Raw genomic sequence first — 14,847 nt, forward strand, 5'->3', positions numbered from 1 at the left:
CTTAATCTGTTGATGAAACTATAATGGACAATTTCTTATGTATCTGGTTCCTACCCGCTTTGTAGTACTCTTTCCTCAAGGTTATCTGGAGACTTCTTTCATAATTAAAAGAACTAAAGTCATGGTGTTGCCTAACCATTTTTTTTTCTAGCAGACCAGATTACCCAAAGCAATTAGGAAGTTATACGTGGTTTGCCAGAGAATTATGAACAAGTCATGCTGCTAAAAATTGTTTTTTAGGGAGTGTTGGGCACTCCGTTACATCCCCAGCTCAAGTCTTTCTCTTTAAGAATACAACCCAAAAGTCTACTGCAAAACTTGTAACCACGGGCTGGGGATATGGCCTAGTGGCAAGAGTGCCTGCCTCATATACATGAGGCCCTGGGTTCGATTCCCCAGCACCACATATACAGAAAATGGCCGGAAGTGGCGCTGTGGCTCATGTGGCAGAGTGCTAGCCTTGAGCAAAAGGAAGCCAGGGACAGTGCTCAGGCCCTGAGTCCAAGCCCCAGGACTGGCAAAAAAAAAACAAAAAAACAAACAACAACAACAAAAAATTTGTAACCACAATACTACGACTTAAGTTTTGAAGATAGTCTCAGATAACCAGAGAGGGAAAGAACATTATTTGAGTTTTAGTTAACAGGAAAATCAAGCCTGAGAAGCAGAGAATATACTTACACTGTGGCTGGCTATTTATAAAGGACCACAGCTCCTTCCTATGGACCAACTTCCTACAAAATAAACTGCCTTAATTATTGCTTCTTTAAAAAAATTTTTTACAGTGCTATGTAGTCCTGATGCAGAAACAATCACATAAGGAAGCATTTATTTGAGGTTTAACATGAAATTGTACAAATAAAAGTTTGTATAAACAAATCCACATTGAGTCATAACACATAACAAAGGACAAAGTAAAAACAAAGAAAACTAACTGGCAGCTATATACAGTTGGACACAATTGTGTCTTATACACTAGAAAGTCTTTACAAAATAATCAGATCAACAGAAGACCAAATCTTCAATGTAGTCCTGTAAGATGGGTTTCTTTAGCATCTCCTGCTTTCTCTAATGTTCTCCTTTAGTATGGCTGGTAATTATTTTGGTGATTGCCACCTCCTCGGGATGCCTTGCCATAAGTGCTCTGTTGACCACTGTAGTCTGCATATTCCTGTCCATATCCATAGTTCCCATAGTTATATCCAGTATAATCATATCCGCCATAGCCACTATAGTTTTGATCACCACCATAGGCACTATTGTAATTTCCATATCCTTGAACATAAAAGTTATTAAATCCTTGGTTCCAGTTTTGGCCCTGACCTCGGCCATGACCCCTAGTACCACCTCTTCCTCCAGCTGCCGCACCTCTTCCTCCTTTCTGTTGTTGCTGTTGCTGCCTATACACCTCTTTGGGTTGTGCAACTTTGATCTCACACTTCCCAGAACCAATTTGATGGTATCTGCTTTCTAACAACTTCTTTACTGGCTCCTCATCTGTATATGTGATAAAACAAAACCCTCTTCTCTCATTTGTTTTTGTATCCATGGGAAGTTCAATACTTTCCATCTCTCCAAAAGCTCCAAAATATTCTTTAATTTGTTCTTCAGAAGTATCTGGGCTCAGTCCACCTACAAAAACCTTTTTAGGGGGTTCTTTGCCTTTTAAAGCTTTGGCCCTTTTAGGATCTATCAATTTGCCATCCAGTTTGTGTTCTTTCAGTTCCAAAACCTTATCAACACTAGCAGCATCTTTGAAAAGTACAAATCCAAATCCTCTTGATCTTCCAGTGACTGGATCTGTTTTAATTGTGCAGTCTACAACTTCCCCAAATCGAGACAAATACTCTGTCAGATCTTTCTTGCTCGTATCCCAGCTCAAGCCTCCAATAAACATTTTACCGTCATCCTGCTGATTCTTGCTCGCGTTGATTTTGGATCCCTCTGCGAATTCCTCTATGTTGCTATACTCCTTCATGTCCTCCATGGTGGCGGGATGGTCAGTCGAAGGGTGCTGGCGCATAGTCCGGGTGGCGGCGGCGGAGCGTTGTATGGAGCTAGATTTAAAATGGCGGCGGAAGAGATCTCTATTTCTTTTTTATACTTCCTTCAGCTTAAAACCAATATTAAAAATGTTACCCTATTAGCCCTACTGAATAGTAGAATGCACCCCCTGCTAGCTCTTCAATATTCTCTTTAGAAAAGGGGAACAGAAAGAAAAGCATTATTACCTTTGCCTCCTTTGCAGTGAATTGCGATGACATTTTCAGCATCTTTAGCCAACCAGTCCGCGACTTCTTTGGAAAACATAATCATTTCCCTGATTGCACATAGAAGATTTGTAGTTGCTTAAACTAGTTCCAAAATTCAAGCCCAATGAGTTTAATACTCTTCTGACAGTCAGTGTGACACAAAACTTACTCAAGGGTGGGGACATTATGATCATCAATCTTTATTCTTTTCACCTGACCATGAAAGTATTTTGGATCATAAGATTCTTCACCTACAAGAAATAACATATGTGTCACATCTCTATGCCTAACCATGCAGAAGTTAGGAATAAAGTTCAAATTTTCTATTAGGAATTCCTTATCTATCTTCAAATGGAGCTTTCTGGGAAGCTCCTGTTGCTCTGCAATGATTCTTAAGATAAACTGCACAAGGTTCCAAAAACCTAAGAGGGAGGCAGGGAGTCCAGGGGACCAAAGAGGCCAAGGAGAGTTGAAGGATTTAGGGAAGGACTCTAGGTCTGTTCACCTCAGGTAATCTAAAATCAACCTCTTAGGCTTCATACGCCTCACTTTTAACCTTCTAGCAGGCTACTCATTCTACAAGCGCACATGTGTGCCATGGAGCAGAGGTCAATCGCGCTGTCTAAAATGCTCAAGTCCCTGAAAAATGGTCATTTAATGTATAGACAAGAGAAAATAAAATCAAGACAGACACATTGGGAAACTAAGGGTATAGTCTGTTTTCTACAGGTTTTTGTCATTTCCTGTCAAGTGTCTTGATCTCATCACTGCCCACCTCCAATGTTAGAAAACACATTTGCTCAACTGTCTTTAGTACATATGACATGAAAGAAGATGTCTCTAAGCCTAAGACCACTGACAGGCCTTTCCCGAACCCTTCCTCCCTAACTCTGCCTCTCTGGTCTCACCGACCTGCCTCCCTCTTGGGAACTTACAACCAAGCTAACTTTTACTGCCAAACAGGACCAGCACAAAATAAGAATTTTTCATCTAACTTCCCACCACTAAATATTTATGACTAAATGAAACATAAGAGGGGCATCACTTTCTTACATTTTCTATCTACAGTAGCCAAATTATAAAATCATGTACATACTGCAGAGGTTGTATACGACATAATGGCCACAGTGCTTGGTGTCCAGGAACCGGACCACCTCCTGAAAAAGATAGGCACATGTCTTACATATCCAATGTAACACATAAACAAAGTTGCAGTTACTAGGAGTAATCTACAATGGCATTTGTTTTTATTTACTTGTCTCTGGTACTTTCTAGGGGACATGCCGGGCATGGAACCTGCTGATAGTTTTCTAATAGCCTCTAAAATATATAAATGAGCCTCTAACAGAAATACACACTGTTTAATATGTTTTTAAACACCATAAATACACTACCTATAAATCCACATGGCTTAACAAATATTTATGAATACACATAGCTTACTGCTGTAAGCACACATTGTTTATTGTTACCTGAGAAAGAAATTACTTAAGTAAATCTCTTTGAAATAGTTAATTTACAGTAAGGGATATATATGTATGTATATATATATATATATATATACATACATATATATGGTAGGTATATCAGTCTAATTCAGAAGAGGTGTTTTAAAAATAATTATTTGATTATTAGTTCACCCATGTTCTATGTAAACAAATAGAAAAAATACATAGTTGTGGCATGCAACACAGAAAAAGGTCACTCATATTTTAAATAGTTCTTAGTAATATGGAGCCTTTTTATCTGACCTACATTTCCTTGTTTAGAAATGAATATATATACACATATACATGGGTATATGTATGCTTATATGTACATATGCATAACTTTAAAAATAGGAAACAGTAATTATTATTTAAAACTTCATGAAGCTAACAGAATTTCCAGAAAACTAACAGTAAAATCCACACACACACACACACACACACACACACACACACAAACACACACACGCACACCTTTGTATGACTATCATAAAATTAAGATACTGGTATACCATGGAGGCATGATTGCTGGCTTGAAATTGAGAAAAAGGAAATTAAAGCATCAAGTGCTGAAGGGAGAAAGTAGTATGTTAAAAAGGTGAACACTCTTCACAGAATGGGAGGTGAGATAAATAAATATGCTTCAAAGTCTCATAGGATAACTTGTACCAAAATAAAACCCAGATGGACTTAGAAATCTAATATCAAAATTCACAAATAAGAAATTGAAGTGACCCAGAACATCACAAATCAGGATAGCATAAAGACATTTGCACATTCTTGTTCATTGCTGCACTAGTCACAATAGCCAGGTTATGGAAACAGCCCTTGCAATATATGAGTGGATCAAACAAATGTGGTACCTATACACAGTGGAATTTTACACAGCTATCAGAAAGAAGGAAATAAATGGATGGATAATAAATAAATAAATAAATAAATGGAGGGAAATAAATGGATGAAGCAAGAATAATCATGTTAAGTGAGGTAGGTCAAGCGCAAAGAGAAAAACAGCATATGCGTTTTCTAATATGCAGAAGCTAGATCTAAAATACACTGGGAGAGTATAAATCACAGTACTCTACACGGTTACCCACAGTGAGACCAATGGAGGCTAGTCTTATGGGTGAAATGTCTATGTGCCTCTGATCATATAAAGTAATATTTATCAAAATGAAACCCAGGAAATGGAGACAGAGATTTTCTTCTTTGTTCTTGGATTTGATTTGTTTTCTTTTGTCTTGTTTGATTGTCTGTCTTTGGAAGGGTAAGGGGGCACAGCCATGGAAGGACAAAGGGTGAACACTAAACAGTATGTTGAAAATAAGCTATGCAACTTGCGAGTGAGGATGGGAAGGAAACATTGAGAGGAGGGAAGGGGTAACATTGTCCAAAAATGTACTCTTTATCTGAGTTATGTAACTGTAACCCCCCTGTTACCCCTCACCTTTATAATAACAATAAATTATAAAATAAATAAACAAATAAAAAATTTTAAGGGCCACAACAGAGAACAGAGGAAAATATTTTTTTTCAGCCAAATCAACTGAATGGTCACTCCACCAAGTACAACAAATCCACAGTGAGTATAACTCATCAACAACTTCCCTAGTACTCCTTGATCTCTATGGTTACATCCGGCAATCACTTATCCACAAAAGAAAAAAAATCAATCTGACTTAACCTTGATAGCTTTAAGTCAATAAAGAAGTCAAGACAAGGAAATGCTATTTCATTCAGTAAATTTGTCTTTTCTTTTTAAATTAAACCCCCCCCACTAATAATGGGAAATGTGGTATGAAAATAAAATATTTACTACAGGTAAAAATCCTCTGTGTTTGGCAATATTTATGAATACTTAGTCAACAGCATTTTTTTTTTTTTTTGGCCAGTCCTGGGCCTTGGACTCAGGGCCTGAGCACTGTCCCTGGCTTCTTCCCGCTCAAGGCTAGCACTCTGCCACTTGAGCCACAGCGCCCCTTCTGGCCGTTTTCTGTATATGTGGTGCTGGGGAATCGAACCTAGGGCCTCGTGTATCCGAGGCAGGCACTCTTGCCACTAGGCTATATCCCCAGCCCCAGTAAACAGCATTTTTAACTAGGTGACTTCACTCTTCAAAATCTATCCAGATAAAATATTAAGCTCCAAAACAGTTATTGCTGTGTTATGGATAATAGTAATATGCAAATATCATATATAGGAGGTATATGATAATGCTTTTGAGACCTCCTGAAATTGTTAGATTCTTTCATTCCCTCAACAAGTAAACATTTTACATTAGTAAACTTATGCAGTCTTTTGTATGCCCATGCGTAAGAGTGGTCAATATTTACATCTTCATGGAAAAATCAGTCTACCTGGATGGTTACATTCCAGAGACTTAAAAAAAAAAATCACGTTTACATTTCTCTTAATGCCCCAAAATAATGACATTAAGGATTTGCTTTCTCTGCTTTAGTTCAATTATATGCTTCACTGCTGTATTTTCTAATTGGCTTGCCTGAATATTTCAAAGACTTCCCTTCTAAATTAGCAGAAAAGGGACATAAAGCATGTAAAACAAGTTCAGCTTTGACAAGAATCTACAATAGCTGCAATCTATCACCAGATGGACAGTTTCTGTTCTTGTCCAGAGTAAAAAGAATCCCATTATAGCAAGGCTATGTTCTCCTGGAAAGCGTGACTAAAGCCCAAGATTCATATCTGAACACAGTGAACACAGTTAAGTCATGAGGATGCTAAGCAGGCCAAGAGTCAAGCCCTTTCAGATCAACTAGCCCTCAGATGACCCAAGCAGCTGGTCACAGATGCCCAGATGAGCCCCAATGAAGGAGCCAATCCTGTACCCAATTATTTGACCCACTCCACTAACCCCAATCCAAACTTACAAACCACAATATCTTGCACTAAACAAATGCTTGCTATTGTACACCAGTAACTTTTGGAGTGATTTATCATAAACAAAAGCAAGTTGGTAACATGCTATTAGGAATTTCATCTGAATGAATAAAATTGTAGAGCACTGCCTTCCCTGGAAGTACTAATCCTAAGCCTGAGTGTACAGTGTTCAGTGAGAAATAACTGTTGCTTATATGAATACACTCACCTCTATAGGGTTCCTGTAGAAGGACTGTGCACCAGAGGAAGGAAACGAGACATGGCAATAATGTGCTCTGAAAGTCAAAATGATCACTGTTATGAATATCATTACAGGTAGGAAATATATAAAAAGTATTCAACATATAGCCAAGTTCGTTTTCCAGAAGGACAAAAGAACTTTAAAGATAGAAACTGACAGGAATACTAATACATTGCTAGGAAACGCAAAATGATATATTAAATTATGCAACAGAAGAATAATGGTTTAAACTGGCATTGTGTTCCTTAGGTTCAATTGGTGTTTAGTGCTTTCCAGCCCTCTTGACTCAGAAAACCTGAAACCTACAGAGTAGTGACCTCATTCTCTAGGGTTTTAGGGCATTAAAAGGTATCTATTGGGTCTTTGAGATATCTAACAAAACTGAATAAATTGAAATGAAATTCCAATGAAGCTGGCTGAAAAATCCATCCCACGTACTGTGAATTCACCAAGTCTTCATTTGAAATGACATGAGATGTAGTGTGCCCAAAGGTAACCTATTAATGTGTTACCCTAACATATAGCATATGACATCACAGATAAAGAGTACCTTGAAAGATTATAGTGAAAGAGCAAAAAAGAAAAAGAAAGAAAGAAAAAAGAAAGAAAGGAAGGAAGGAAGGAAGGAAGGAAGGAAGGAAGGAAGGAAGGAAGGAAGGAAGGAAGGGAAGGAAGAAGGAAAGAAAGAAAGAAAGAAAGAAAGAAAGAAAGAAAGAAAGAAAGAAAGAAAGAAAGAAGGAAAGGAAAGAAAGAAAAAAGAAGATGAGGGATCATAGGAAGACCTCATCTCATCTTATGGCTTAATGCAGTAACATACCTCCATCATCCCCAGTGACACAAGCACAAGTAGAAGAATTGTAGCCCAGGAACAACTGGCACATAAAGGCAGACTCTATCTTGAAAATAACCAAAAGGGTATAGTATGTGGCTCAAATGGTAGAGCACCTCCATAACAAGCGTGGGTGTCTGAGTTCATTCCCAACACCACACAAAACAAGTAACAAAACGGAAACCAAAACACAAATCAATATGGCTTAGACACAAGTATTTTGGTTTGGGAAAACAAAAAAATATTATTACTCACAAGAAAAAAGTAAAATTAAAGTAAGTCAATCAAAAGACAGCTTCACAACTAAGTACTGCAATTAATGTAAATAAATGCAATTAAGTTGCACAAACCAGTAATGTAGCTTAAGTCAAGATCAAAGCCTTCTTCCTTGAATCGTTTCCTCTCTCTTGACACCTAGGAGTTAAAAAAATATAATCAATTTGTAAAATAAATCGACCACAAAGAAATTGGTATTGTTATCTACAACTCTTGGAAGTATTTCATGCTTTATGCACTCACCAGCCGTCTGGTGGCTTGTTCAAGGTGTCTCCTCTGGTTCACAAGATGAAGAAGTCTCAACACAGTAATAAACCGCAGAGGTCGCAAGATAGCTACCACTCTAAACAAATTTATACATAAATTTGAAAAGAGTACATTTTGGTTCAGAAATAGAAGAGTTTATCAAGTGTGGATATCAAACTGTGTGTAGGTGGCAGGGTGTACTAATTCTTCAACCCCAGGGCCTTGTGCATGCTGCACTAATGTTCAGTCAGTCAGTTATAGCCCCAGCCCCAGAAGAAATTTTGTACTATGTTGAAATGCTTTTGGATGCCACAACCAAATCTAGTGCTGGAGGCTAGAAATGCTTCTAGACACCTCATTGAAAGTAAACTGAGGGAGAATTTTAGAATATTTCTTCTCTTTCTTGATCCTGCCCCAGTAAATAATAATCTAATCTAAAATGTCAATAATGCTAAGATTGATAAACTATGTTGTTGAGAAATGGCAATATGTTTATTAGAATCTGTCAACTAAATATTTTGGTTTAAGATCAGTAACTTTTCATTCCCTGACCCCACCCCCCTAACCAAGTGAACTGAGTTTTGCCCAGTGGGGTTACCCTTTTCAGTAGCAGAGATTCCCCATAGCCACTATGTACATATCAGCCAGGCAACAGACTGGGCTACTTCCTGAGCCTAAGTTGCAAATCTAAGGGAGAGCCTGAGGTATTTTCCTTTCACAATAGCAAGTTCTCAAGTGATGCTAAGGTTGCCTAATGATGGTGATTTTCCAAAAGCCTATCACATTACACATTTACTTGGAGACCAAACTGGAGCCCTTGGAAATGAAGGTAAGAAATAATCTACATATGTTTGATTCCTCAGCACAACATATACACAGTCTACTTATTTGACTTCTGATCAATACACTTAAAAGCCCCCTGGCATCTACATTCCAGTACACATGTGCTCTTTTCTACTTCATTTAGAGAGAGAAAGACAGAGACAGAGACAGAGATAGAGAGGCACATACACAGACACCAAGCCCTCATATACATTATACTTCCTAATTCCTTACTGCTTTAACTTTGCCTTAAACAGTTTCCATTTCTACTGAAATGACACTGCAAAATGCCTGGTATGTCTTGGCATGTATGTCACATTCTTTGGTTTCCATTTGCTCTTTTTTAGGGAATGATGACTGGAGTCACTCAGACTTTACACAGGCTCAAGTCAATACTCCCATGATTACAGGTAAAACCTAGATTGGTAGGACTTCAAATGTAGTGAGTCTGTGTTGAAATACAAATGGAGATTTAGAAAGAAGTTCAAAATGTTTTGAATTAAATTCCTTCACTAAATGTTCCATTCTTATATCTAAGTAAAGGTATGTAAATGCTTATACTTTTTATTGGCCCTAAATGCCATCATCTTGTAGTTTTCAGGGTATTAAAATGTCACAATATGTTCCCTTTTTTTCTTTCTTCTCTTTTTGTGGTTCCAGGATTTAAAATCAGGACCTTATACAGGCTAAGTAGGGACCTTACTAATCAACTCATGTCCCCATTCTTAAATATTTTATCTTCAAGAAGCTTATTTGGTACAGAAACTAAACAAAAGTCAGTTCACTATACAAGATTAATAAAGTCATAGAAAATGAAAAAAATAAAGTGGATGAAGGAAAAGAAAATTTTAACATCTCAGTTATATATTTCATACCCTGGGAAGTCTTTAAAAATTCTGGAATCAAGAAATAAATACGTGGGGCTGGGGATATAGCCTAGTGGCAAGAGTGCCTGCCTCGGATACACGAGGCCCTAGGTTCGATTCCCCAGCACCACATATACAGAAAACGGCCAGAAGCGGCGCTGTGGCTCAAGTGGCAGAGTGCTAGCCTTGAGCGGGAAGAAGCGAGGGACAGTGCTCAGGCCCTGAGTCCAAGGCCCAGGACTGGCCAAAAAAAAAAAAAAAGAAAGAAATACGTGACATCAATAGATAAAGTGATGACAACAATGAATGTGTCTACGATGTTAAGTGTGTCAGAAAAATAATGCTTTTTCCTGTAAAAGATAATAAAATATGGTTACCTTATCCAAGAGGAGCACAAAATATTTGATTTGTCTTCATTTGAAATTTTACTTTAATGGATTATTTAAAATGCATTGTCTAGACTAGACTAAGGGGAAATATAATAGTAGGCAAAAATCTCAAGGACTAAGTTTATATTTACTATGTATTACATTTTATTTAAAATTAAATTAAGTTTAAAACTAATTTAAACATAAATTTTACTAAAAGTTACTACATATTATTTATAACTATTATTTTTTCAAGTATTATATACTTGTTGATATGATGGCAACTTAAGCTTAATAAAGAAGAGGCATAACCAAGCCACTTAACAAGAGGCATGCACTGCCTTTTCCCATGTATAGAGGAAGAAACGTGGGAGTGCACAGCTCTGTGGAACAACAAGCTCAGTGTATCACACCCCTAGAGCCATGGACTCGAGTATAATGAGGAGCTTATGAGGGGGGAAGGAACTGCTATTTTGAACTCGTTATCATTCATTTCACTTAGCATCATCTTAGGTGTTCATAAGGGTATAGCTATTGGGCCTTGTGATGACTTGCCTAAACCTGTAGTAATTATTCCCAATAAGGGAGACCATAGAGTCCATGTTTCTCTGGCTCTGGCTCACTTCACTTAGTATAATTTTTTCCAAGTCCTTCCATTTCCTTACAAATGGGACAATATCATTCTTTCTAATAGAGGCATAAAATTGCATTGTGTATATGTACCACATTTTCCTGACCCATTCGTCTACTGAGGGGCATCTGGGTTGGTTCCAGATTTTCGCTATGAACATAGATGCAAAAATTCTCAACAAAATTTTGGCCAATCAACTTCAGCAGGTCATCAAAAAAAATCATACACCATGATCAAACTGGATTCATCACAGGGATGCAAAGTTGGTTTAATATACGCAAGTCAATTAATGTAATCCACCACATCAACCGGAGCAAGGTAAAGAACCACATGGTTTTATCACTGGATGCGGAAAAAGTGTTCGATAAAATCCAGCACCCATTTATGCTAAAAGCCCTGGAAAAACTGGGATTCCAGGGAACATTCCTGAATATAATCAAGGCAGTTTATGTCAAACCAACAGCAAGCATAACTCTAAATGGTGAAAAACTAAAGCCATTCCCTTTAAAATCAGGAACAAGGCAGGGATGTCCACTCTCTCCCCTGCTCTTCAACATAGTACTAGAATTCCTAGGCAGAGCAATCAGGCAAGAAGAAAAAATAAAGGGGATCCAAATAGGAAAAGATGAAGTTAAACTTTCTTCGCAGATGACATGATCCTATACCTAAAGAATCCCATAGACTCTACCCGCAAGCTACTAGAGCTGATCCAAAACTTTGGCAAAGTTGCAGGATATAAAATAAACCCTCAAAAATCAACGGCCTTTCTCTATGCCAACAACCCGAAGACCGAGGCGGAAATAAGGAAAGCAACTCCTTTTGCAATAGCCCCCCAAAACATACAATACCTAGGAATAACCTTAACTAAAGAAGTGAAAGACCTCTTTGAGGAGAACTTTAAAAGCTTGAAAAAAAATTATGTCAGAACTAAGGAAATGGAAAAACCTCCCATGCTCCTGGATTGGGAGGATTAATATAATCAAACTGGCAATATTGCCAAAGGCTATCTACAAATTCAATGCAATACCCATTAATATCCCAACACCATTTTTTTAATGAAATAGACGAAGCAATCCAGAAATTCATATGGAACAATAAAAGACCTAGAATAGCAAAAACACTCCTAAGCAGAAAGAACAGTGCTTGAGGAATTACAATTCCCAACTTCAAGCTGTATTATAAAGCTATAGTAATAAAAAACAGCTTGCTATTGGCACCGGAACAGGCCTGAAGACCAATGGAACAGAATTGAAGACCCAGAAATGAACCCACAGAACTATGCCTACTTAATCTTTGATAAAGGAGCTAAAACAATAGTATGGAAGAAAGATAGCATCTTTACCAAGTGGTGCTGGCAAAACTGGTTCAACACATGCAACAAACTAAAACTAGATCCTTATATATCACCCTGCGCCAAAATCAATCCAAATGGATTAAAGACCTCGAAATCAAAACAGACACTCTGAAAACACTAAAGGAAGAAGTAGGAGAAACACTTGGGCTCCTTGGCGCAGGACAGAACTTCCTTAACAAAGAACCAGAAAGGCTATAAATCAAAGAAAGGTTGGACAAGTGGGACTGCATCAAACTGCAGAGCTTCTGCCCGGCAAAGGACATAGCTCGCAAGATAAACAGAAAACCCACAGACTGGGAGAAGATCTTTACCGGCCATTCAAAGAACAAAGGCCTCATATCTAAAATACAAGCAGAACTAAAAACATTACCTTCTTCCAAAACAAAACCGCAAAGAACCTATCGCCCCCTCATCAAGTGGGCTAAAGACTTACAAAGAGACTTCTCTGATGAGGAAATGAGAATGGCCAAGAGACATATGAAAAAGTGCTCTACATCACTGGCCATAAAAGAAATGCAAATCAAAACAACATTAAGATTCCACCTCACCCCAGTAAGAATATCATATATCAAGAAAACTAAAAATAACACTTGTTGGAGGGGATGTGGCCAAAAGGGAACCCTACTTCATTGTTGGTGGGAATGTAAACTGGTTCAGCCACTCTGGCAAGCAGTATGGAGATTCCTCAGAAGGCTAAATATGGAACTCCCCTATGACCCAGCAGCCCCACTTTTGGGTATCTATCCAAAAGACCACAAACAAAATCACAGTAATGCCATCAGCACAACAATGTTCATCACAGCACGATTTGTCATAGCTAGAATCTGGAACCAACCCAGATGCCCCTCAGTAGATGAGTGGATCAGGAAAATGTGGTACATATACACAATGGAATTTTATGCCTCTATCAGAAAGAATGACATTGCCCCATTTCTAAGGAAATGGAAGGACTTGGAAAAAATTATACTAAGTGAAGTGAGCCAGATGCAAAGAAACATGGACTCTACGGTCTCCCTTATTGGGAATAATTAGTATAGGTTTAGGCAAGTCATAGCAGAGCATCACAAGAGCCCAATAGCTATACCCTTATGAACATATAAGATGATGGTAAGTGAAATGAACTCCATGTTATGGAAATGATTGTTATATCACAGTTGTAACTACTTTCAATGTCCCATGTGTATCTGTAGCTTCTATTATTCTTGTATCGCCTTCCAGTGGTTGTACCTACACTGTCTCTGTAATCTTATCTGAGTATATTGAAAACCGTGTATACTGGTATTAGAAGTAGGAAATTGAAAGGGAATACCAAAATTGAGAGACACAGGGCCAAAAAAGACAAACAACTACAAAAGCAATACTTGCAAAACTGTTTGGTGAAAGTGAACTGAACACCTCAGGGGGGAATGGGAAAGGGGGAGGAGGGAGGAGGGTATGAGGGACAAGGTAACAAACAGTACAAGAAATGTATCCAAAGCCTAACGTATGAAACTGTAACCTCTCTGTACATCAGTTTGATAATAAAATTTGAAAAAAAAAAAAAAGAAATCATGAAGGAAACACAAACTTTCTCAAACTGATAAAAATGAACATATGATAACACAAACACTCTCCCTTTTACATGGAAGCTACAGGCTGATCTCAAAAAACACAAGATGAAATAGTAGTCTCTGCATTACCATAGTATGTGAGGAGAATGGAGAAAGATGTCAATACATACAGACATATTTCTAAACAGAAGAAATAACTCCTTCAACAGCAAAGAATGATGTGTAGCCTAAAAGTCATGAATTTAAAAAGTCCAAAATGTCAAATGAAAATGATATGCAAAGTTCTTGCAGGAACCAATGACGTATAGCTAAGATGACAGAAGTGCCAATTATGCAAACTTATCATCACACTTAGTGTATTCATGTCAAACTCTTACCCTATACACTATATGCATGTATACCTGCTACTTTTCAAAAGCTCAACCAGATCAAGAAGTTTCCTTCATAACATGTTACACAAATGAAGTAAATTGGTATAAAGTTTACACCACATTCACATTCTACCATGAGAGCATGCAGAAACACAGACAATGGCATTTGTTACTGCAATTCTTTAGACTATCAGCTTTGCAGATTTCTCTACATCATTCTCTTTCTGTTTTTATGTTTTAGACTTCTTATGTATATATTATGAAAAAAATGTGTTTACATGCATATATACAAAATATAAATGTATGTTTAGGGTATCTACCAATCTATCTATTTCACTGCATGTCTATTTTATGGATTCATTTATCTCTCAACTTTTCTTTGAAGCATCAGCTTGGTGTACTATTGACAAGCCCGGTATAGGTGACCTATGGATTTTAAAAGTACACAGAGACAGACATCACATGACTGGTAGCCTTCACATTCTGGTTCTAATTACTCTGAAGCTTATATATGTTCATAGAATTTCATTCCAGTGTAAATCTGTTTTTTTGAACTGATTTTTGGAAAATTGCTACTTTTCAATAGAGGTTAAGTTCTGCCAGTTCAACTCTTTTGCCTATGGAGAAAAAAAAAACACAATTCTAGGTAGTTCCTT

General features: G+C 37.6%; 2 protein-coding genes across 2 annotated transcripts in view; both read right to left on the minus strand.

Annotated features, from left to right (window-relative positions):
• The window catches only part of LOC125347590 (phosphatidylinositol 3,4,5-trisphosphate 3-phosphatase TPTE2-like), a 181,098-nt gene that overhangs the window by 123,633 nt on the left and 42,618 nt on the right, over window positions 1-14,847 (minus strand). The window contains 1 exon segment of the mRNA XM_048340593.1: window positions 8,227-8,318. Coding sequence (XP_048196550.1) covers window positions 8,227-8,318 — 92 coding nt within the window.
• LOC125348286 (heterogeneous nuclear ribonucleoprotein D-like) lies at window positions 812-2,041 on the minus strand. The gene has a single exon (XM_048341393.1). The coding sequence runs from the start codon at window positions 2,021-2,023 to the stop codon at window positions 1,082-1,084; it is 942 nt and encodes a 313-aa protein (XP_048197350.1). The 5' UTR covers window positions 2,024-2,041; the 3' UTR covers window positions 812-1,081.

Source organism: Perognathus longimembris, chromosome 3 (assembly GCF_023159225.1).
Source record: "Perognathus longimembris pacificus isolate PPM17 chromosome 3, ASM2315922v1, whole genome shotgun sequence".
Classification (NCBI taxonomy): domain Eukaryota; kingdom Metazoa; phylum Chordata; class Mammalia; order Rodentia; family Heteromyidae; genus Perognathus; species Perognathus longimembris.

Bases quoted from the DNA above. Each gene is read 5' to 3' on its own strand.
- LOC125348286 (XM_048341393.1), bottom strand. From the start codon at position 2,023: ATGCGCCAGCACCCTTCGACTGACCATCCCGCCACCATGGAGGACATG.